Genomic DNA, 24,588 nt, shown 5'->3' on the forward strand with positions numbered 1-24,588 from the left:
GATGAGACGTAGAAGAGAGAATGAATCCTCCAAAACTTTCTGAGAGATCAATATTCATCAGGAGCAACCTCCTGGAGTTAATTCAATCAGTCCATTATAGTGAGTGAGGAAGTCAGGCTCACCACCACATTGACAGTCTTTTGTGTCTTCTCTTTCCATCTACACTAACCCAGGAAATATATGTCAGTGGTCTTGACTCTCCACTTTGGAACAGCATATTCTACTTACATACAATCCCACCCAAATCATAACCACTGTATAAAAATATCTAATTTAATTACATTAAAAAATGGTCCAGAAAAATATAGTTTTGATAATGTACAAACTATGGAAGTGTTAAACTGTGAGAAATGTTAACGTGGCTTGCAGTCACTGAAAAGGTGTTAAATGGCTGATCTCAATTCCAGACCTGCTCACTTAATGGACAAGGTTTGTCCATTTCTGTTTGAGCTGAATCCATATTCACCAGTAGGTGGCAGCACTACATAATGTTAGAGCATTAGTCTGGGGATGTGTCTGGCGACCCCTTCCTGAGGTCAGGTCAGCAGTACAGTAACCTCTGGACTCTTCCGTGTGACCCTGCACTTGTCAGTAAGTCACTGAACCTAAAGAGGATACGTATGATTTATGGCCACCTATGACCGTTCAGCTGAATTATTTTCTCCAGAAAACTCAGCTAATAGAAATGTCTTGAGTGTTCAGCTTGCTGTGCGTATTAAAGAGCACTATTCCCATCTAGCTGTAATCTCATGGCAGACCTTGGCTAAGTGTGTGTGTATTTGTTGTTTAATGCCATGCTCAGACGTGTTCCAGCTATTCTACAGCAGCCTGTGAATAATCAAGTCTAGACCAGACAATTAGGTGATTGTTATCCTCAGCATCAATGCAAGCGATTGGGGTACAATGGGACATCATCTGCTAATTCCCTAATCTTGATCCCTTGATCAACTGACAGACCTGTTTTCAACATAGCTTGCTTATGGTCAAGTCTAACCTTTGGTTCTGACAAGATGGTCATCATGAAAGTGGTAACTTTATTTCATGTTGGTTAGGGTCACTACAAGACTGCTGTACCAGTGTCTGATTTTATTGTTTAATTGTATTCTAACAATGTATTGTCTAAGTATTATTTGGCTGTATTGTCTGACTATATTGTCATTCTGTATTGTCTGATTGCATTGTCTTTCTGTATTGCTTGACTAACATACTGTTCTACTGGATTGTCGGACAGTATTGCCTGAATTTTTTATGGTATTGCCTATTGTCTGAGTGTGATTGTTTGTCTGCTTTGTCTGCCTGTATTGTTTGTCTACACTGTCTGTATTGTCTGACATTTTGGACTATATTGTCTGATATTTTCGACTGTATTGCCTGACATTTTTCACTGTACAGTCTGACTGTATTGTGTGACATTTTTTTCTGATTGTCTGACTGCATAGTTCTTGTAGATTGTTTAATTGCATTACATGTCTGTATTATTTGACTAGTATATTGTTTTACTTTATTGTCTGACTGTATAGTTGTTTTGTATTGTCCAGTTGCATTATCTGTCTGTACTGGATCATGGTTTTGAACAGTTATTGTAGACCTTCCAATGTTTAGGCCAATACAACAAGGAACACAAGAAGTTAATCCCCAGAAAAAGGCTCAGTCAATCATAGAATAAAAGGAAAACCATTTATTTCTTGTTTATTGGATTTTCTCTAGTTGAATATGCTAAACTTGAGCCACCAAATATAAGGCCTTTCAAAGGGATGATACCACTGTTAAAAGCTAAATGATCAATGTGTGCTTTCAAACCATTTTGTTGGGAAAATCATATGTTGCATCATTGCCGACATAACTACCCTTGAATATGAAACTGAACATTTGAATTCCCACAAGAACATTTCAATTTTATTTATTAATCAAGAAATCAAATGATATCACATATCAATAGCGTAAAGAATAATTATGATATAATTATCTTAAGGCAGGTTAATCTTTATTTCAAAATTAAGAGTTATTTTCTGCAAAGCATTCAGAATATATGATCCTTTTCATGTAAAATTCAAATTTAGCGCTTCTTCAAGTATGAATTTCAAATATTAAGATCTTTTCAAGTCCCTGAGAAACTTAAGACGTAGCAATCTGTTAATAATAGTTGCAAAATGATATTTCATTACATGCAATCATCAGCACAGCCAGTAAAATCAAACATAGCTATAGAACTCAGAGGTCAAAATTGACGAAACATCTTGTATGTTTTCAAGTTCATCTATCCTGTTGACAGGTGGATTCTCTTGAGGCATAAGCATGGTATGACCACTAAACATATGATTCTAAAAAACACAACGTATTTGGCACAGTTGATAATTTTGTTCATATTTGATTCTGTTTAGTGCATGTTTAATTCTTGAATGGAAACATGGACTGATACAAGTTTGATAGGGCTGGGTGGAAAATGTCAGACATTGATAAAGCTGCAGCATTGCTGGATATTTGATGGAATTTCACAATCCATCCTCCTACCATTTTCAGATATAATGATAATGCGTATACTCAAGTCATGAAGTACTGCAAAGTATTATTATCTCATATACATCATGATTATCAATACTTATAGATGCATCCACAAACAATATGACATTAATAAGTAGTAATGTACAGTATTTATGAATATAACTGTATGCTCCATGAGACTTTTCAAACCATATGCATTGCAGTGTATTTTTATATTTTGTAGTTGGAAAGAAATACAGCAAGCTATTTCATGTGTATCATTTAAGCTCTAATCTACACAACTGTTCAGTCACAAATGTTCAGTCACAAATGTTCAGTCACAAATGTTCAGTCACAAATGATGACTTCCTTCATAACTGACTGACTGACTAAGGACCTGAAACAGGGAAGTGATTTTGGTAATTTCCTGTGTCCATGACTACAGAATGGAAGTGACTGACAAGCTGAATAATATTCATATCAATGTGAACCAATTCTCTGCACGTACAATCAGAGTTTATATTTATCACCGTCAAACACTCAAACTCCCAGTAGAGAGATACTTGTACAGCAGTTTACTGTAGCACAGTGTTTTACCATTACCATGGACAAGCTACAAGCTTAACAGGACACCTTAATGTTTGACATGACAATTACCAGAAGAACAAAATATCTCACCAACTAAAGCATTCAGAGCAAATATACTGAGTGAGTGAGTGAGTGAGTGAGAGTGAGTGAGTTAAAATTCAAAATCACACTGGCAATATTTCAACCATATCGTGACTAAAATGCTAAATACTTTATGATTACATATTTCAAAATCTGTCACCAAAGGACAGCACAACAACTAGTATATTGCAGTAAGAGACACAAACCTATCATGTAACTAAAAATACTATACTATGTAGGACATTACAACATTAATGTGTGCTATGGATCACAGCATCTGAAGGTAGATCACCATGCTAGAGACCATGGGGACGTACAGTGCCTTTGCTACTTGCATAGACCCTGACTGGATTTACACCATGATGCAATAACACATGATACACTAGTACCCAGTAATATGCACTAGTCAGTGGATGAAATGTCAGCAATAATTGTTTGATATGCTATACCATTCATGTATTCATAGTTTAATATATTACTGAAAATACGTTCAGGATCACCTTGTGGTGACAGACTAACTATAAATGTTACAATTCATATGTACATACGAATGGACAACTGGAGCCTAATAATTTATCATCCAAAACTGTGATCTTTAGGAGATATCGCTTGTGTGATATCTGACAATATCCCCTACGAGGTAATATTTGGACAGTAGATTTTGCACAATGCCCTGACAATGGTATGATGTCATGAACTTGATGATGTCACAATGCTATGACATCACTGCACTGCAAATCTGATGCTAGTGCTGTGTTCATTGAAAACTAATGAAGAAAGACTTTGGATGATAAATAGAATCTTGTCCACATGTCTGCTGATATCATTTATATCAACACTCATTGATAAAGGCAAAAATATCCTCGGCAAGCCTCAATAATTTATCAACTTGATAATTTTATTTCGTATCAGTAGAAACTTGGGTGATATTCTCTATATATCCCCACTTTGCACTAAACATGGGCAGGAGATATCAAGGAGGTGATTCAATAGCTATGCAATTTTTTTTGTTACATTGTGTGGAGAGTGTGAAGATAACAACACTAACAGACAATGGTGGTAGTAACTAAACTGAAACATCACATTCATTTTGCAAAGAGGTGGTACAGCCATAAATTATCTCCCTTGTCTAAACTGTCATTCAAAGAAGAAAAAGCAATGTGCTCCTCTACTTTTTAAAAGTAGCATATGTAGGATGTGCGACACATAAATTCACATTCACTCACCTCCAGTTGCAGCTTGTTTCCCATGAGCTGGCACCATGCTTTGTACTCATACCCCAGCACCGACAACTTCTTGAGGAACTCCCGAGTCTCCAGCGCCAACATGGAGCTACCATCCAGGTCGGAATGACATATTTCTATCCACGTCTCGATCACCTTCAATATACCCCTGTGGTTGAGGGGTATCTCACATATAGGGGTGGTGGAGATAGGGGAGACAGACTTGACTGTCCCAGCAGAGGAGTGGGTGCGTTCTGATGGGGCGGGGCTGGGGCTGGATGTTTGGGCAGGGGTGGAGGGGAAAAGATAGTGCTGAGCAGGATGACCTGTTTGTTCTAAATGAGGGGAAAGATGATTAGCAAACCCTGAGGAGTGAGGCGGGGAGGGGTATTCAAAGTGTTGGGGACTTTGGCTAGCAGAGGAAGGCTGGGGAGAAGATGGGGTTTCAAAATGAACTTTAATATTTGGTATATCCGTGATTGAATCATTGTCCTGCTCAGGACCACTGGTTGTTGTAACAGGATGATTATCCATATCTGTTGTCATGATGGTAACAAGAGACCCTGTGTCATGGATGTGTTCCGTGGAGCATGGCCCAGGGGTTATGAGCCCTGATTTCACCAAACTGTTGTTCTCCTCCCCCTCCAGGCCGCTCACTGATGCCAGGTACCCAGCAGAGCCATTTAAAGGAGATGACCTCGTCCGGTGTGCAAGATTTTCAGGCACTGAGCTGGATCTAGAAAACACAGGTGATACATCCACTGGTGGAGTGTCCATCACAAATGTTGGCAGATTGGTGAGTTCTCGCTGGAGAGCGACAAGATCCATATCTGGTGCGGAAGAGCTGTTGGAATCTTTCTGACTTAACTGACTGAGGTCACTGGAGACGCTGTCCCTGCAAGGCAGAGACACACTGGCCTGAGGTTTGGACAACATTCGCTTGCTGGGCCACCGGAAGAGTTTCCTGGAAGTCTTGGGATCCCCACCAGAATCAGGCATCTCCACTACCGTGCTTGGTTCTGGGTTCTGGGGGGCGGGCACTATGTTGAGATCAAGGGGTGTCACCAAACTCTCTCCTATTGCACGTAGGGCAAGTTTGGTTGTTCCATTTTTACTTGGCACATGGTTATTGGTTCCCTTATTATTTTGATCTTTGTCTTGTGTTACACTGGAGACTTTGACAACTTGAGGAGCACTCTCAGGTTCCTCTGGTGGGTCTGTTATCACAACATGGAGGTTAGCTTTCCTCCGTTTTGACAAAGAATCACACTCCTCTGAAGGTTCTTCATCTCGTTTACGAGGTGGACATATATCAACTTTGTCCACCTTTGGCGGTTTGAGTTTGGTGTCACTGTATAATGTCTTCCGTCGGATCATGTTCCCGAATAGTTTGTGAGCTAACAGTCGGAGGACAATGACGGGGTGAACCAGCACAGGGAGGGCTGCTAGAAGATAGTCCCTGAATGGCTTATGGTACATGTCCTGTAGAAACTCCATGGAACAGGAGGGCGATGCGAGAGGGGAGAAGATCTGGTGAGAGCTGACTGACTCCCTCTCAGACAGCGAGTACACACTGGGCAGAGAGTTGGAGAGTTGTGCCCCTTGGCCACAGTCACGTTCTTCGCTCATGGCTTCCTGTAATGGAGCAAGTCAATAACCGTTATTATTTTCAAACTAATATATATATATGTAATGTTTAGAATATAAGAGAATGATTCCAAACATGCTTTATAGTTCTTTCTTTTCCCTTTGAAACCTAGAACATGCATGTTGTAGAAATAATCAGAAGTTGTAAAAGCTAGCTGTAAAAGATGACTTAAGGGATGGTGATTTGGTTGTCATGGTATCCCAGGATGGAAACCAACCAACCAATCAACCAAACATCCATCCAACCATTGTCTTGTCCTGACTTGCTTATGTAAAGACCACAATCATCTAGGTCAGTAATTGCTGAACCAACCAACCAACCAACCAACCAACCAACCAACCAACCAACCAACCAACCAACCAACCATACACACAATTATTCAACCAGCAAGCCAATCAGACAAAGAGGTCATCTTGATCTTGGTTCCATGTAGGCATTGGATAATGATAATGATAATGATAATGATTTAGTTATCAGACACCTTAAGGATAACTTTTTGTTGTTAGTCACAAGGAATCCAACATCTACAGTTTCAAGTGTTGAGAGGACACCATCAGTTGTAGCTTTACTTACAAACTGTACCACAACACAGGTGACATTCAGGATCAAAGATTTTTCTGTTTATACATATAGCATAAAGACTGAAACAAATTTACCCTAAATAAAGGTTGGAAACAAGTAAACTTGTTTACTTATCTTTGGATCCATATGAAAACAACCCAGCTGAGTCGTTAAAATTTAGAAATATGTTTTTTAGACATAAATGAAATGTCAGCATGCAACACAAATGTTTGGAGAAAATGTCATTCTTCATTTCAAAGGATATTTTAGTGCTCTGCTTTAACAGAGACATACCTAAAAAAGAGGTAGCACAGATTCTTCAACTACAACACCGATAGTGTAACATTGTAGTTTCAAGAATGTACATTCAGCGTGAAAGAAGTCAGGTTGCTATTCACTTGATGCTACACAAAGTTTGTAGGCTACTTGCATATACTACATGTTTCAGGACAGTCAAATGACTACCTGTTGAGTTCTTGCAAAAACCTTTGAAATTATAGATGTGTCTGTACTTATTAATGGAATGTGTCCAATGACACTGTATTAATCACAGCATAGAACTGTTTTGTTATCCTATCTGTATTGTTTAGCAGGTGTTTATTGTAAGGATCTTGTTTGCTTGTCTACCCTTAAAGTACACAGTAGAACTCTTCCCTTTTCCTGAATAAACAATTTAGGCTTTTACACACAATATTCACATGCATTTAACCATTTAAATAATGATAAATTTTTATGGGTACTAACTTCTTATATTTCATGAATGTAACATTTTCATTCAGACTCCTGTACTGTTGTCATTCAGGAATGTCAACAGTGAGTAAGTCAGTGAGTTTAGTTTTACGCCGCACTCAGCAATATTCCAGCTATATGGCAGCGAATAATAGAGTCTGTGCCAGACAATCCAGTGACCAACAACATGTATAGTCGCCTTTCATGTGGCAAGCATGGGTTGCTGAAGGCCTATTCTACCCCAGGACTTTCATGAGAATGTTACCATTGTCATGTGGGAATGCTAGCCATAGAAATATGTCATTTTTGTACTTTCCAACTTCTGAAATACCACTCAAAGAAGTTACTGATCCACTTCCATTCCATTGATGATTCATAACTTCATAAGCCCCAGTCTGTGAAGATCCGGGCTAGAAGTGATCTTCAGTAACCCATACTTGTCGTAAGAGGCGACTAACAGGATTGCATTGTCAGGCTTGGTGACTTAGTTTGTGCATGTTGTTGTACCCCAATAGTGTAGATCAATGTTCATGTTCTTGATCACTGGATTGTCTGGATGACTGGATTATTTACAGATTGTGGCCATATTGCTGGAATATTTCTGAGTGTGCCAGAAAACTAACTCACTCACATTGTGACACCTATATGATTACTGTAGGGTTTGTCCCCACATCTGATTTGTAAAAACTGGAACACTAAAGTTTAACCTGTAGAACTCAATTACTCATTATCCTCTCCCTGAACCAGCGTGCCTATTCTGGAAAGTGTCCCAGCTAACACAGATTATAGTTAGGACAGGAGTTCGGACATCCTCCTGTTAAGATAAGATCTATTCTCAAAACGATCCTATCCCTGTCCTAATTTGAGCTACAGATCCTAAGCTACGATAAAGAGCTATAACCCTTCATAAAGTTGGGGATTCACCAAAATATCACCCACAATTCATTGCATGAAAAACATGCATATATATCTCATTTACAACATAAATGGTAAAACTAGAAATCTAAGTAAAAGTTTTAAAGTGAAGAAATTTGTGAAATAAAGTGAATGGATTTACTTGCCCTTGAAGAAATTATAGTTAATTATGGTTTAAATATACAATTCATATCTTGTATCCAGAAAAAGAGTGAACTTGTACTTGAATAGATTTAAAATATTTTATCTAAGCATTGTTACATGTTAATATATTTGATATTTTCATCACATCAAATTCATTTATTCAACAATGAGATTTTTCACCAGATTTTGAAAGCCAAAAATTGCATAAAAAATATTTTCATTTGATTTTTTTAAAATGATTATCATGACTTGAACTTCCATTATGTGTCATCTCACTAAGTGAAAATTCACTTAGGAAATGAACAGGAGTTACATCCCTTATTGAAAGGGCCTTGACATTGACATTTCACAGCAAATGTAACAGAAAAGAGTGATGTTGTGAATAAAAAGGGATAGAATAGGTAAGAACTAAAATAATTTCCTTTATAGATCTAAAGAATATGTGTATTGCAACAAGTATGTCTGTTCATTACCAATAAACTGATAACACAAACTATTAACTCATAAAAACTGTGTGCTGTTGTAAATTCAAACGCCACAAATTTGGTGAACAAACAAGTACCACACCATGTTGATTTTCACTAGGATAGTCATAGGACTAGTCAGAACCTATCTTAGTATTTGTCCTAAGTCCTCACTAGGATCAAAGTTTGGATATCCTAGGGCTAGAATCCTTTTGAGAATAGGGGCCCAGATTTTGTCTCCCAGAGTGATTCAACATATCATGGTTAACCACACTCGCAAGCTAGTTAAGCCATGATATTACAAAGTAATTAAAACTTTCAGCTTACATTATACACAAAAACAGTGATAGTAAAATATCTAGAAGAAAATCTTCAAGAAACAATAGGCTTACAAAATGAACCACAGTTTCTTCCCACCGCTAAATTTTTAAAGCCTTCACTAAATTACTAATTGGCAACTATCAGGTCACTTTACACTAAAACAACTCATCACCATTAATTCTTTTCAGTGAGAATAATGACACAGGAGGTATCTGGTTTCCCAACAGCTTCCTGTGAACAAAGAGTAATATGCAACATCATCGCCACTAAGGAGCTTCGGCACAAACCTTAAAACTAAATTATCTTCCTGTCTGATTTTTTCTCCAGGATTTAACAAATAATTGATTACTGCACAGACTCCTTCTGGGGCTCCCAGCAGTCTCTTATGAGAGCTAGTTGTTAGGATAAGTACATTAAAGTCTGAAGAGCTTACAGAAGACAGACCAACTGTAGAATTTAGTTTCTGTGATGTTCCAACATCTGAAGCATCTTGAACATGAAAAAATATAAAAAAATGACTCAGTGTTGAGGAAACACTTAAAACATTAGTTTTGTAACCCTTTGTAACTATTCAAATTACACTGACATTGACCTCAGTGCAGTGTTAACCTACTAATGTCTGACTTTTAGGATCTACTGGTGAACATTTATTGTATTATAAGATTATGGCCCAACACTATGAGCTAGTCCCATACTTGTGCTTAATATCCATGTGCATATTATCTTTGTGCTTCCTCTCACGATATCGTACCTAAATTGATGCTCCCCACCATATATGTAGGTCTTTTATTTATGCATGCCATGCCTGTATTTTCAGCAAATGGTGTACGAAAAAGCTTTCATTGACTTCTTCAATTATACACATCACAATGGCCTTCACCTTACCCACATGACCTCTGACTCCCCTTTCTGCTAGAATGTAGTAAACATTCTCATAACTAGCTTCTATTTTCACGAAATTGTATTAAAAAAGAATTCGACTGACAGTAATCATATGACCTTGACCTCACCTGTATGACCTCTGACACGAGTCCCTCCAATGATGCAGCCTGGAGGTGATGGTTGGGACTCCACATCATAATTCGACCCATAGCCATGAGCTCGATGAAACTGTCTTCAGGAGAGTGTACTTGTAGCAAGGAGTTGGTTGTCAGCTCAAGAAAAGCTGCAAGAAAAAAAAAGCACACAACATTTTGGACAGACTCCATCCAACGTTTTGTGAGAATTTTGACTTTTCCAACCAATGGAATCTTTCTTATCAGGTAAGTGAGACTGGCTATTTTCTGGCTTTGACAGTTAGTGTCTTGATGCTATGATAAAAAGATAATTTAGAGTAAAATGTGTACCTGCAAAAGAGAATGTGGTAGCAGGCATGAATAATGTAAGCCAGCAAAACAGGAAATAACAGTATGCTACTATCAGCTTTGAACCTTCGGTCAGTTCTCAAGACCAGAGCCAACTGAAAACCACCCAGTTCACAGTTTTTGTATTTTGCAGGTCCTTATAGCACACAGTTTTTTCATTCCCTATAGCTATGAGTATTATTTTTCAGAAATCATCATTTAGTCATTTCTAGATTTTTTCGATCATCAGCTGTTATCTGTAACTGAAACGACTATCATGTTCTGTTAAGCAGTTTATATTACAGAGATATGATCTGTTTTAAACTCAGTTTGTTCATTGTTGCATATTCTGTTTGATGGGAATTGTACATTGCAGGTAAAATATATCAACTTATTCGGATCATTATCCACAGCTTGTTATTGTTGTGGGTCCTTAGGGCCTGCAGCTTTTTAGGGTTAAGGGCAAACACTAGCTACGATACTAGGATAATTTAGAGCAATGAATCTATTTATGAAAGAGAATGTGCTAGCGAGAATTAACAATATTGGCAACAAAGCTGGACATTACTGATTAATGCACTGAACGGGATATGCATCTTACTTTCAGTGTGAACTGAATTTAAATGAGACAAAACCATGATTGTTTTCAGACTATGAAACATAATCACACAAACATGAACTATTCCACCAGAAGCAGTTGAAGGATTTCATGTTAATGAAGTTAACGATATCCATCACTTGATCAATAACAACATCCCATAGATATATTTATTTTGCAATGAAATTTAGTGGAAGTAATGCACAATTATACCTTGAAATCTAATTGTTACTCTGCCATATGTATCATACAATATATTTTTGATGTCATTACAAACATCTGTATCTCTGTATTTGATATTTTCTGATTATATTTGAAATATATCCATGCTTTTCAGAATATTCATATATACATGAGGTTCTGCAGTACCCTGGCTGCTGAGTATCTACTGAACAAATAAGGTTTGGGAACACAGATAGTTTGGGGATATTATAATGAATATGAATGCTCAGTCATCTGATGTGCAAAGATCAACATGATCTCTAACTTTTACTTTTCAGTATGTTAAGAAATGTAGCAATGCCCAAAATTATGGGCGGTGTGGTAGCCTAATTATTAAAGTGTTCGCTTGTCATGCTGAAGACCCAAGTTTGATTCCCCACATTGGTAAAACACATAAAGCCCATTTCTCGTGTCACAGACTGATTTTGCTGGAAAAGTGCTAAAAGTGGCATAAAACTAAACTCACTCACTCACTCAAACAAAATACCAAGCAGACAAAAGTGCTTTAGGGTATACATACATACAGAACAGAAAGTTTTGGGATTCTGCATATTTCTAGAACAGAGAGCTGGGGATCAGCAAATATTTTAGAACAGAAAAGTTTGGGAAAAAAGAGTTTGAGATCAGAAGAACTCACGTCGCCTGTCAAATAGGTCAACCCTTCCTCCCAGCTTGTGAAGGAGTCCCATATACACGAGGATGCGGGCTGCATGGTACTTGACAAACTTGGCATACTTTGTGCTGTGGTTGGTGTAGTACCATTCATCTGATGGAAGAAGCAGCTGCATTAACATGTCTGCAACTTCGGCATCGTTGAGGGCTTGATGGTTGAGGGGGTTGAGGGCAATACAAGCCAGTGCTTGTAGCAGAAGGCAAAGAAGGTGCTGAAACAGATCGATGGGATGAGTTGTCACTTTCACATACATACATCAGATGTCATTAAGAACAGGGGTTAAAATATGTTGAAGAGCAAAAAAGTAACTTGTCCTGACTAATTTTCCACTTGCTCTGATTTTATGACACAATGCTAGATGTTAATGTTTACTGGACTATCTATCGAAGAGTGATAATTTCACTCTCATCTAGCTATACTTTATTGTTAGTATTGCAGTTTGAAACCGTATGTGGAAATAATCTAGAAGTCAACGGACACGTAAGATACCTTCATTTGAATGCCCAAAATGAAAACTGACTTATCCCGGGGCATTGGGTGATGGAATTTTTTGAACCCATGATGAATAATAGGTGGTTCAGCAGACCTGGGTACTGACACGGTTGGCTGGCTCAGGATTTGAATCCTAGACACATGCTGATTATGCTCCTGGTCTGGTCTGGGAGGACGCTTGGCTCCATTTTTACCCATATGGGAAGGACACTTGGTTCCATTACTACCCATTGGGAAGGACGCTCGGCTCCATTGTTACAATTATGGGAAGGACGCTTGGCTCCGTTATTACCCATAAAGGAAGGATGCTCGGCGCCATTATTACCCATATGGGAAGGATGCTTGATAGTGTTTTTCCTGTAAGTCCCTAGGGAGTTCACACCTTTTGGTGAATGCTTATTGGCTGTTTTAGAAAATAGCAGCCATTTTTGTCCATTGCTGTACACACTAGTTGGCTTATCTATGGGTTACACATTCATCATACCTTTTCAGTTCTAATTTGGTTTTAGGGGTCAGTGCAATGATTATTAGACCATACTTCCATTTTGCATAAAAAATGGTGACTTTTAGAAGTCTTGTGGTCTGAGATGGCTGTGATTAGGACCCAAACAGTAGTAACGGATATGTTTATTCAGCAGACTGTCATTGTAGTCGTATAAGTCCAGTTTACAAAACATTGTTCTCATAGCAAATGGATTGTTGGGACTGTTATTCTAGTCTGTAATCCATAATTGAGAAAGTCCAGACTATAAAGCCAGCTTTAATGATAAATTAAGAACAAGCTGCCATGACTCAGAGAGAAGTCCAGATTGTAAAGAAGTCCGGATTTGACCGATTCCACTGTATTCTGGTACACAACTACCCCGTTTCACCTCAACTTACATAAAACAGATAAAATACTTATAATATACAGAAAAAGCTCATTGTAACCTGGAAAAACATATTTTATGTTCCTGGTAAAATAATGTTAAAAGTCACCTGCAGAGTCTGACAACAAACTGATTACTATTGGACAGACCATCCAGTTGTCCTCACGACTCATTGGTTAATGTTTTACTTTAACCACAGGCTTTAATCAGAATCCAAGGATACACATACAAATGACATATTTCAGTATGTAATGTTCAAACATAAAGCCTTGGAAGCATTTAACCCCATTCATGAATCTGTGCTTAAATCAATAATCATTTGAAAAAGAGAAGAAATTTGACCTGAAAAAATATTTTGAAAACATAACATGTAGTTACCATATTTCCTCTGTTTGAATAGATATGATTTTACATATAATGTGTTCCTGCATCTACAGAATATTCCCAGCATCAGGGAATACAATTTATTCCATATAATTTGATTTGGTTGACCAATCCAGTGGTTTATAATACAGTGGAAACCGGCATCTGTCCATTCCGGCAAGTTGTAAACAGTGGCACAAAATCTCAGTCCCCTTAATGGCTTGTACATTTATCATCAGCTCTTCAGTCCAGCACATTGTCTAAACCAGATTATTTCTTCATTCCTAAAGAGTGCCGGGTTTGACAGCTTCCACTGGATGTTGGGCTGTGATGAGGCATCGAACTATGGATTGCAATTGTAGAGTCTATGATAACAATTAGAAATGAAAAACTATCTATGAATCAATAGTATGTATGACTATCAATAGTGCAACAATTGACTTCTGTTGAAAAATATATATGTTGTTTTGTACTTTTTTATAGTTTAACTGCAGACTTGCAGCTTCACTGAGTTTTGTGAAGTGATTTCAAATAAGACAATTCAAGGCGAAAAAACTATTGCAATAGAATGGTTGCAACAGACTATCACAATCGCAATATTACTTTGCAATAGACTATCATTATCACAATTGATGTTCCTCCTCAATAGTCACCCCTAATGATATGAACAGTTTACCATGGCGTATTATTCACCAAATCTGTCCAATTCAATAAGTCACCTTTGGACAGGTTCTTGTTTACTTCTGTGTGAAACTGACTCAGTTCTAAGGCTGTCATATGTCTATGCTGAGGTATGGGAGTTGGTGAGGTAGCCTAGTGGTCAAAGCGTTCACTTGTAATGCCAAAGACTGAGTGAGTGAGTTTTAGCAATATCATGGGTGCATACATATAATGACGGGTGACAGCAGATATGGGCTTCACACATTGTACCCATGTGGGAATCAAACCCAGGTCTTCACATGAATCCTTCAGCCACTAGGCTACCCCACTGCCATCATGCAAATACCCCAGTTTGATTTCCTACTTTGTCCAGCACCCATGCTTTCCTTTACATGATATGGAATTTGTTTCTGAGAATAGTCAAAACTGGGTATTCTTTGCACTGAGCTTCTATATTATAACAGCAGAATAACAGGAACTTACTCTAATCCACTGGTGTACCACATGAGCTGATGGTGCGACTGGCTAAAATTCAGTAATCCATGAGGATTTACAAGAAGACTTACGGTACTGTTTTTTTTCCATAACTGCAAGATCTCATTCCATGAAATTGTTAGACATGGTTTTGAATTTACAGGGAAATGCACTATACCACTGTGTTCTAGTATTCTTTCAGTTGTATCTAAAGGACGTTTGGCAAACAGGATGACATTTTCTGTATTGACAAACTAAAACATGAGAACAGCCTCACTCCTTTTCATCTTTCCAGTACTATAAATACAAAATAATTTATACATCAACACTGAGCCCTAATGTTCATGACCCTATTGATTTTAGAAAGGTTTCGATTTGTCAAGTTATAATACAGTTGTGTATTTAATAAGCACCCATTCATCACACTATGGATTTTCACTCTGAATGCAAAGAGCTATTTATCATTATACACAAGGGGATTTTTTGCATGTTGATAAATAACATAACGCCAGGTATATTTCTCAGAATCTCAGAGAAAGGAAATGAAACCAACAGTCTGATTAGGATGAAATACTGACTTTTTTCTCCAGGGTATCTCCCTAATTCAGGAAATAACACTTTGTGAACTTATTTAATTTCTGATGTAAAACAAAAATTGAAATTTCTGAAACCAAATAAAATATTTTTACTGTTTTGAAACATGCATAAGTGATCTTGTCAAAAGTATGGCAATTCAATACATTTTACAAAGAGTTCATATGATGTTAGATTCACAAGATACATCTCAAAAGTATGCAATGACTTAATGTTACAATTTTAGGGTTGCATATTGAGGAAACAAGTTGGTATTACCCCAGAACATCACAAAACCATCCTACACTTGCTGTGATCTTCAATATCACTGATCCATCCAACACTAGCTGTGACCTTAATGTCAGAGAACCATCATCTGCCTTCTGTGACCTTCAACACTACAGAACTATCTTACACTAGTTGTCAAATTCAACATTACAGAACTATCCTACACTAGTTGTGACCTTCAACACTACAGAACTATCCTACACTAGCTGTGACCTTCAACACTATAGAACTATCTTACACTAGTTGTCAAATTCAACACTACAGAACTATCCTACACTAGCTGTGACCTTCAACACTGCAGAACCACCTTCCACTAGCTGTGACCATCAACACTACAGAACTATCCTACACTAGCTGTGACCATCAACACTACAGAACTGTTCAACACTAGCTGTGACCTTTAACGCGTTAGAACTATCCTACACTAGCTGTGACCATCAACACTATAGAACTATCCTAAACTAGCTGTGACTGTCAGTATCATAGAACTATCCTACACTAGCTGTGACCATGAACACTACAGAACTATCCTAGACTAGCTGTAGTAAACATTCATCAGTCACCATCCTTCTCCAACTGTGAGGAACACTGGACATAAGACAGCCTTCTTACACTGGTCTTTCTTTCAGACCTTTGACCCTTTAACACTGCTTTGGGCTTGTCACGGATTATTAACTAACAGACTCAGAACAAGCCAGACAGTAACTGATTTATCCCTGTAACAAAGAGGGTATACAGAACACCATCTCTTAACCCCACTGCATGACATGACCAGGGAATAGAACCATCAACCTTCCATTCTTCAGACAATTGCTTCCTTCACTCCACAACACTGGCTGTTCTGGACTTAATATGATACAGACACAAGTAGTGCCCAGTTGACATTTAACATGGAAGTTTGAACTATCAAAGGGAAGACATTGCCTGGCCAGATGTCACGTAATGTGTGTGTACAGATGGTGTGTGATCAATATCCCACTGACACACTGACACCAGGTTTAATTCGTTTTATTGTCTCTTCATCTCAGATTTCTACACAAAGCATTGCATCACCAACAAAACTATCACTAGAGCTCACTATCCTTTCAACAGCTGTTGTCTTTACATGAACGAAAATCACCTATTCTGAATTCATACTTTTATGTCAATACTATGATTTAATAAGGGTTAAAAGGCTTGAACTGATTTCATTCATTTTACTGCAGATAGAAACTGCCATGGCTCTGAAATCTGTTGATAACGTTCTGCAGATAAAAAAATTGTTTACTCTTTCACTGTCCTTGATTGTGAATCACAGTTTGGACAGGTAAGATGATAGATAAAAGAGATAAAAATGATAATTTTAGGGGAAACAGCTTTTGTTTTGGAGCTTGTCAACCAGGAAGTGATGCTGGCTTGATGTCTTTGCTGATTGTATGTCATCATAGTCTGGCACGTGATCATCTAGTCTGAACACTTAGGGAAAACCTTGACACAGCTGAAATAAGCAGCAGCGAACAAGAAACAAACATAATCAAGAGGTATATGTGTCTTATGATGTATAGTTCTCCTCCCACACAACCACTTCTTAGGTTAATTGGATTGTTTTATATGCACATGGAAACCAGGGATAATCTACAACAGGGACAGGTCATTCCTTTCTTTCTTTACCATTTGTACTAATTAACGTGCACCTCGTCATGTTCCAACGCACACTGTGACTTCAGCCAGTTTATTGTATCATTGGGAATTTTACAATGAATGAATGAATTACAGTAAGAATTAAGAAAAAGAATTATGTGAACGAATGAAAGAAAGAAACAATAAAAGAAAGCAGGTGAATGAATGAAAGAATAAATGATACACTACGGCCTTCCCTCCCAAAAGAACGCAAAAGTATCCCGAGAACACATGTGTTAACTCCAGCTGTCCTTTTAGAAAAATCTACTTTGAGACATTTTTGTTTACATGAATAATTAATTCAGATATCTTATTCCATATGGTGAATGGAATGGTCATTTACAGAATGTTAACTGACACTGTCACACCCCCCTCAAAAACAGAAAGTGTTAATCTGTCACAAAGGGTCCTAAACACCTTTCCATTTTCGTCAAATAATAAGATCAACAAGAAAGAAAGAAGTTTACAACTATAACCCTCAAGCATCACAAGCATCAATGGCGGATCAGATCAGCGATATGTCATATTTTTCACACCTCAAATACACCCTAACATTTTGTTTTAGATTATGAAACTATCACTATTACTTCCAAACAAATTTCACCTGAAAGTATATTGCCCTCATAAGAATTAAAGGTGTATGTGAAAGATGCTTTTGAAGCAATAACTAGAAACACTCAAACAACGGCGAGTAGTATTTCAATGGCGGATCAGATCAGATCGGCGATATGTCACATTTTTTCACAAACCCCAAACACACCCTAACATTCCTTTGTAAATTATGGAACTATCACTATTACTTGCAAACACATTTCACGTGATAGTATATTCCCCCATAAGAATTAAAGGTGTATGTGTTGGATGTTTTGGAAGAAACAACTTGAAACACTCAAACAACGGCATGTAGCATTTCAATGGCGGATCAGAACAGATCGTCGATATGTCATATTTTTCACACACCTCAATTACACCCTAACAAATTTTTAAGCTATAAAACTATTAGTATTACTTGCAAATGTCTTTCAACTAAAGGTATGTTTCCCTTCTAAAAAATAAACGAATGTGTGAAAGAAGTTTTTATCTGCACAATTTAGTCTATTTTCGCGGTGAATCGAAAATGGAAGCCAGTGAGCTGTAACATACCGACTTTAAACTTTGCTGCAAATCTACTGTCCTGACAGGGACAGTAATATCAATTATTTGACATAAACTGAAGTGACAAAATAGTTAACTTATCTTCTACATGTAGGATTTCACTTGTTACAACACTCAGCGAATTTAATCAGCTGCTGAAAATAGACCGGGCTCAATCTTAAATACTACGCTGTCGCCATATTGGTTACACTGGTTACTATTACATGCAAATAGCTTGCTCCAGACATACGTTCAGGGGCTTTTCGGGGAGTTTCTTCTCCCTGTATATATATATAGTCTCCCTGTGGAAACGAATACGGGGACACATGACAATATAAGTGTTCTTTTATTCTTTTCCAGAATTTCACCCACAGTGCAATACAAACTTTGTCTAGAAACCTGTAAAAGAATAAAATAATACTTGTACTTTCAGGTGTTTTCTTATTCCCACCCATGAGTGCATGTTATAAATTATTCACTGGTCACAAGTGGGGCCATGGGTTGATGTACCCTAGATCTTTGTTTATGTTCTCTGAGCCCGAAGGTCTCTTAAATGTTCATTTTGAACAGTTTGAAGCATGGGTATCAGATCATACACTTCAGCCGACCTGTGTAAATCAAACGATTCTTCCATTGATTTGGATTCGCAAAACATCGGTAATTTCCGAGCTTCATGCTTGATTCAATGTTGTTCTAGACAAAGAAGTACCGAGTGAGTTGCCAGGGTACATTGAAAATAATAGAAGAGCGCTTAGCCAATCAGTAAACGACATTTATGTGTGCGGTAAGATAAATAGATACTAGTATGTGCAACCGTGTATGATATATGATCATGCTGAGTGTTAAAAACAATCTCATTACACGTGCTTCTACAAGAGAGACATGTGTACCTTTACAGGTTCTTTCTGTCTTCTGTAAGGTTCCCGCATGCACGCACGCACACCGGAATGAATGCATGCCCAAACCTAAGCCCCGACAAAAGCATGACCACACGCATGCATATTTATTTCCACCACACGAAATGAGCGTATACATAAAATGTTAAACATCAGCATGGATATGGATCTATCCCAGTCTGACATTCAGAAGCGGTATCTGGAACTGATAAGAGATGGACTTAATGTTGACTATATTAATAATTGATACCGTAAATGAACCCTCCCAGAATTTACACAGAGCAGCAGAAGCATTTTATTACTGAGTGAGCATGAGAGTCACGAACAGATTACTTTCTTAATTAATACAAACCTGTGTGTCTTGCTTTATGAATGAAATTATGCATGATTTTGCACATCAAACAAAACGCCGAAAGACTGAAAGTCTCCCATGATAATTCTTTTTGGGACGTTATGTACCTTCTGCTTCATGAAATGAAATGAAACGCAATTTTAACAAAAACATGAAATCTCACAAAAGTAAGCTTACACTCATGTTTATGTCTTCAATTTTACAAGCTTGGCAAAAAGCCAGAGTTGAGTTTATTTTGCTGGTTAGTATGTTACTATTTATTATCAGACCACCTCTTACACCTCTGATTAAGCTATATATTTTGCCTCCTTCACACAAATGAATAGGAAAAACTGGTAAAAGAAGTAAAGAACTTAGGTCCAGTCCTGCTTATATGCTGTGGTGAGACCAGCATTGAAATACATGATCTATTCCTTGTGACACCTGTGAAACGAGGTGGAATAGGCTAGTGTCTACACTAGTTAGTATTGAGATACTACATGACAGTATTGAGAAGTTATCTAGAAAATGAAACAGCTATGCTCACGTTGGCATATAATATTTAAAAGAATGCTGCAGCTTCTATTCCAAGTGAATACATATTTTCACATCGTTTGAAGGTATTTTAATCATTTCTTTGGCAAACACCATGACTGGGTAAAACATGTGGAATCGAACCCCCGTTGATGGCAGTGCAAGATACAGTCTCAACCTTAAGGCTAACCAAACACCTATATTTGAACAAAGCAATATACCAAAATATATATTACACGGGTCATGCCTGTATTTCAACGGACATAGACACCTGCCTGTATGACAGTGGACATAAGACATGTGTCTGGATGACACTGGACATAGACACGTGCTTGTGTTATTTTGGACATAAGACACCTGCCTGTATAACACTGGACACGGACAACAGTCTTTATGACACTGAACATAGACACTTGCCTGTATGACAGTGGACATAAAACACCTGCCTGTATGACACTGAACATAGACACCTGCCTGTATGACAGTGGACATAAAACACCTGCTTGTATGACACTGGGCATATACATCCATCAGTATGACACTGGACATAGACATCTGCCTGTATGACACTTGACATGAGACACCTGTCTGTTACATTGGACACGTGCCTGCATGACACTGGACATAGACGCCTGCCTGTGTGACACTGACATTTTCAGCTTCCTGAATTTCCCAAACAGTTTTACTTGCCTACATTGCCCCTGTCATATTCACCGACCAGTATTCCCCAGATCTATTTATCGTCCTTTATTGCCTTTCATATATTCATCTGCCTCTTTTGATTGTATGAACTAATACCGAGCAGTCTAAGTAAACTTAGCGTCAGTACTTTTCGTAACACTCCACTACTATGGTGGAGTGTAATGAATAAAACTGAGGCTAAGTTTACTTAGACTGCAATATTGAGTCGCATTCTGTCGTGTACAAATCGTTTCAACAAGATTCCAGACAACAGATGGTTAACAAACTGGTTTGGGAAGCCATTTGGGATTTGGCATGAAGTACATTATTCAATATTTGATCACATAATGCACTGACGAGAGTATTTGGCATACATAATTGATCAATTTTTATTACATGGGTAATAAATATTAATATATATTGTGTATAGCTGACATTACGGTCGTCATGAACATTACCTTCACCTCTGATACACAACAGAATACGACTACACCAAGAATTGGCAGAAACATCGTATGTGACCTTGTGTCGTTTTAACTCTTTCCAGTTCGGCAGAAACTTATAAAACAAATAGACAGCTAGGGTTGAACAGTTGCTAGTGAGCTGACAAAGTCCATTACATTTCCACAGATCTGTCAGCTGACCGTGAATTGTTTTGAGAATATTCAAATGTGCAAATCATAATCATCATCATCATCATCATCATCATCATCATCATTGCAACCACTATCATTGTAATCATCATCATCATCATCATCATCATCATCATCATCATCTGAGTAACTGAATTCCAACTTACAGGGTCGTGGTTTGGATCCAAAGCATCCACCATGGTTTTGACATGCCCATCTGCAACCAACTTGCTCTGCACGTGTGACCCGTGACACATGACCGTGAGTACACGTGCACTAAGAATCTGAAGACAATGATGCGTACAGTGACGCCAGCGAACACTTGGCGTACACTTTTGCCGGTTGCCTATGATGACCTTGTGCATGGATATACTATTCTGAAGCACAGTGAGCACCAGGCTTGGATCTAGACACATAAGTATTTCCAGAGGAGTTCGGTTTATGAAGACGGCAGTGGTTTTACTGTCTTCCTCGTCCGTATGTTTGTCCGCATGAACTTCGTGGGGGACGCTGGCACGTCGTTTGTGTAGAGAGGAAATGCGGTGTAAGGCAGACTGCGTCGTCGTCGTAGTGGTTGTTGTAGTCTCCTCAGTAGGAGGGGATGTAGAAGCACCATGGTCTTTGCGTTTGGGCGTCCCCTTCTGAAGAACCTCCAGAGGCGCTGCCACACACTCTATGCTCCTACTCATGGAACCATACTCATAGTTTTTATGCACAATACACATGTCGATTATTCCGTTGATGGTACTGAGGGAGGTGAAATGTAATGACTGGCGACCTTTCAGGAGTTCTAGTGATGTGTTAAGGAGCTTGGAAAGTTCCAGGAAGATGGAATGTTTGTCTTCTGGGGTGTTGGCATGTTGGAGCTGCTCGTAGCACGACTGAAACCACAAACACACATGTCAAAGAACGATTCGCTAACCCGTCTGCTTGCTAAAACCAGTTCTACTTGTCACTGGTTTTTATGCCCCCGTAACTATAGCATGTGTTCGGTAACCCTTCCTTTTCCTCGTCACATGTTCGGTAACCATTCCCCTCCCTCGCCACTTGTTCGGCAACCATTCCTTTTCCCCGTCACGTTCCTGTAACTCTACCCTTCCCTCGTCACGTGTTCGGTAACCATTCCCCTCCTTCGTCACGTGTTCGATAACCCTTCCTTTTCCCCGTCACGTTCCTATAACTCTACCCTTCCCTCGTCACGTGTTTGGTAACCATTTCTGTGTGACGAATTTGGTAATCCATCCATTCTAAATTAGACACCTGTATGGCAGCCTTATGATGACATCGTCACCTGTTCGGTAACCCTACCTCGACTTTGTCACCTGTTGTTCTAACCCTAACTTTGTTTGTGGCAATGTAACAGCCACTCTCCTTTCCCCTAACCCTACACGCACGCACGATCTCTCTCTCTCTCTCTCTCTCTCTCTCTCTCTCTCTCTCTCTCTCACACACACACACACACACACACATCGACTCTCCTGTCTCCTGAAAATGATTCAATTACGCACAATTATATATGGTGGCAGAAGCATATTCAACGTCTGAAAGGAACAGCTAAAAAGCTCAAATAGTGAGATTTCTTCCCAAAGAAATCGTTTCAAGTTTTTTGTTCGCAATATCCATACGGTCATTGTAATGCTTCTCTATTCACAGGCCCACCGAACCTCTACCTGCATTAGGTGGCCGTTGACCATCAATCTCTCTACATCCCTGTGCTAGTCCCACAGTCTGGAGGACATAAGTCATATATCACTCAAAAAGCGGACACCAGAGCAAACCACTACCTACAAGAACATACCAGACCATCGGCTCTCTTAGGCTTACCGTAGATGCAAGTAGTCTACTCGCTACACAATATCAGGATACGTACCACTGGAATCTTACGGTATAAACGCCAACCTAACGCGTTTCTGGCAAGGTGAAGACCTGTGGATTAATGTTTTTGCGCATACATATCATGTTATGTCCAACCTTTTATCTCACAAATACCCCATAGAATCCAGACGGACATAGAATTGATCCGAGAAGTCTTACTTCTTGTGTTAGACGGCGGATTTTTCAAATAATCGATGACGAATTTGTCATGGGATTTAAGCTCACTGTAGACGTTGAATGTGATAGATGTATTTTTCCTTTATAAACACTAATGAATTTGGGAACGAATACATCACTGACCGTGTCAGAAATTGCTTTTGCAAACTAACAAAGTCTTCATACGATGTAAACGATCGTGGTGTCTGGAAAACCAGAAATGAGCTGTAGGGGTTGGGTGGAGGTGGAAGGTGTGGGGGTGGTTGAGGAGAGGTAGGGGTGGAGGAGGAGGGGTGGGGAATAGGAACAGTATTTTGTAAAGAGGCTGAACATTTTTCCAAGCTACAACTTATTAAACCAATAAACATAATACACATTCTTTAATTCATCATGCAACCACGTACTTGTGTGCAGACCTTTTCCCGACAGTGTGAGACAAAATTACTTTAGTTATACATCATCAAAATGGGGGCGGTGGGGTAGCCTAGTGGTAAAGCGTTCGCTCGATCACGATGAAGACCCGGGTTAGATTACCGTCATGGGCACAATGTGTGAAGCCCATTTCTGGTGTCCCCGCCGTGATATTGCTGGAATATTGCAAATAGCGGCGTAAATTTAAACTTACTAACTCATTCATATTCAAAGTCGGTCCGGGTTAAGTGTTTACTTACAGGGGACACGGAGTGGTCTTGATCGAAGGCTTCCCCACAAAAGCACTGACATTAGGTACGGAGGGCCTCGTCCGGAGCCTCATGGTAATTTACAAATGTATCGTATAATAATAAAAATAATCCATTTATCGGGCGCATTACACCATGCACAATGCATGCTCGAAGCGCCCAAACAATCTGATTATTATTACCCCGATTAACCCAAGCTGCCTGTTAGGCGCTAGAAGGTTAGTGGTGACCTATTCTATCGGGTGCCCATTTTCTGCTGGGTGAACAGAGGCAATTTTGAACAAACTCACTTTCCTAAGG

The 24,588-nt window shown here is 38.7% G+C and overlaps 1 protein-coding gene across 1 annotated transcript in view; it reads right to left on the bottom strand.

The window, feature by feature from the left end:
- LOC137265750 (1-phosphatidylinositol 4,5-bisphosphate phosphodiesterase epsilon-1-like) overlaps positions 1-24,588 on the bottom strand; it is a 307,271-nt gene that overhangs the window by 142,006 nt on the left and 140,677 nt on the right. The window contains exons 4-7 of the mRNA XM_067801199.1: positions 21,745-22,458; positions 11,956-12,202; positions 10,166-10,320; positions 4,377-6,008 (exon numbers count right to left, since the gene is read on the bottom strand). Coding sequence (XP_067657300.1) covers positions 4,377-6,008; positions 10,166-10,320; positions 11,956-12,202; positions 21,745-22,458 — 2,748 coding nt within the window. The remainder of the gene's footprint in view (positions 1-4,376; positions 6,009-10,165; positions 10,321-11,955; positions 12,203-21,744; positions 22,459-24,588) is intronic.

This window comes from Haliotis asinina, chromosome 15 (genome assembly GCF_037392515.1).
Source record: "Haliotis asinina isolate JCU_RB_2024 chromosome 15, JCU_Hal_asi_v2, whole genome shotgun sequence".
Lineage (NCBI taxonomy): Eukaryota > Metazoa > Mollusca > Gastropoda > Lepetellida > Haliotidae > Haliotis > Haliotis asinina.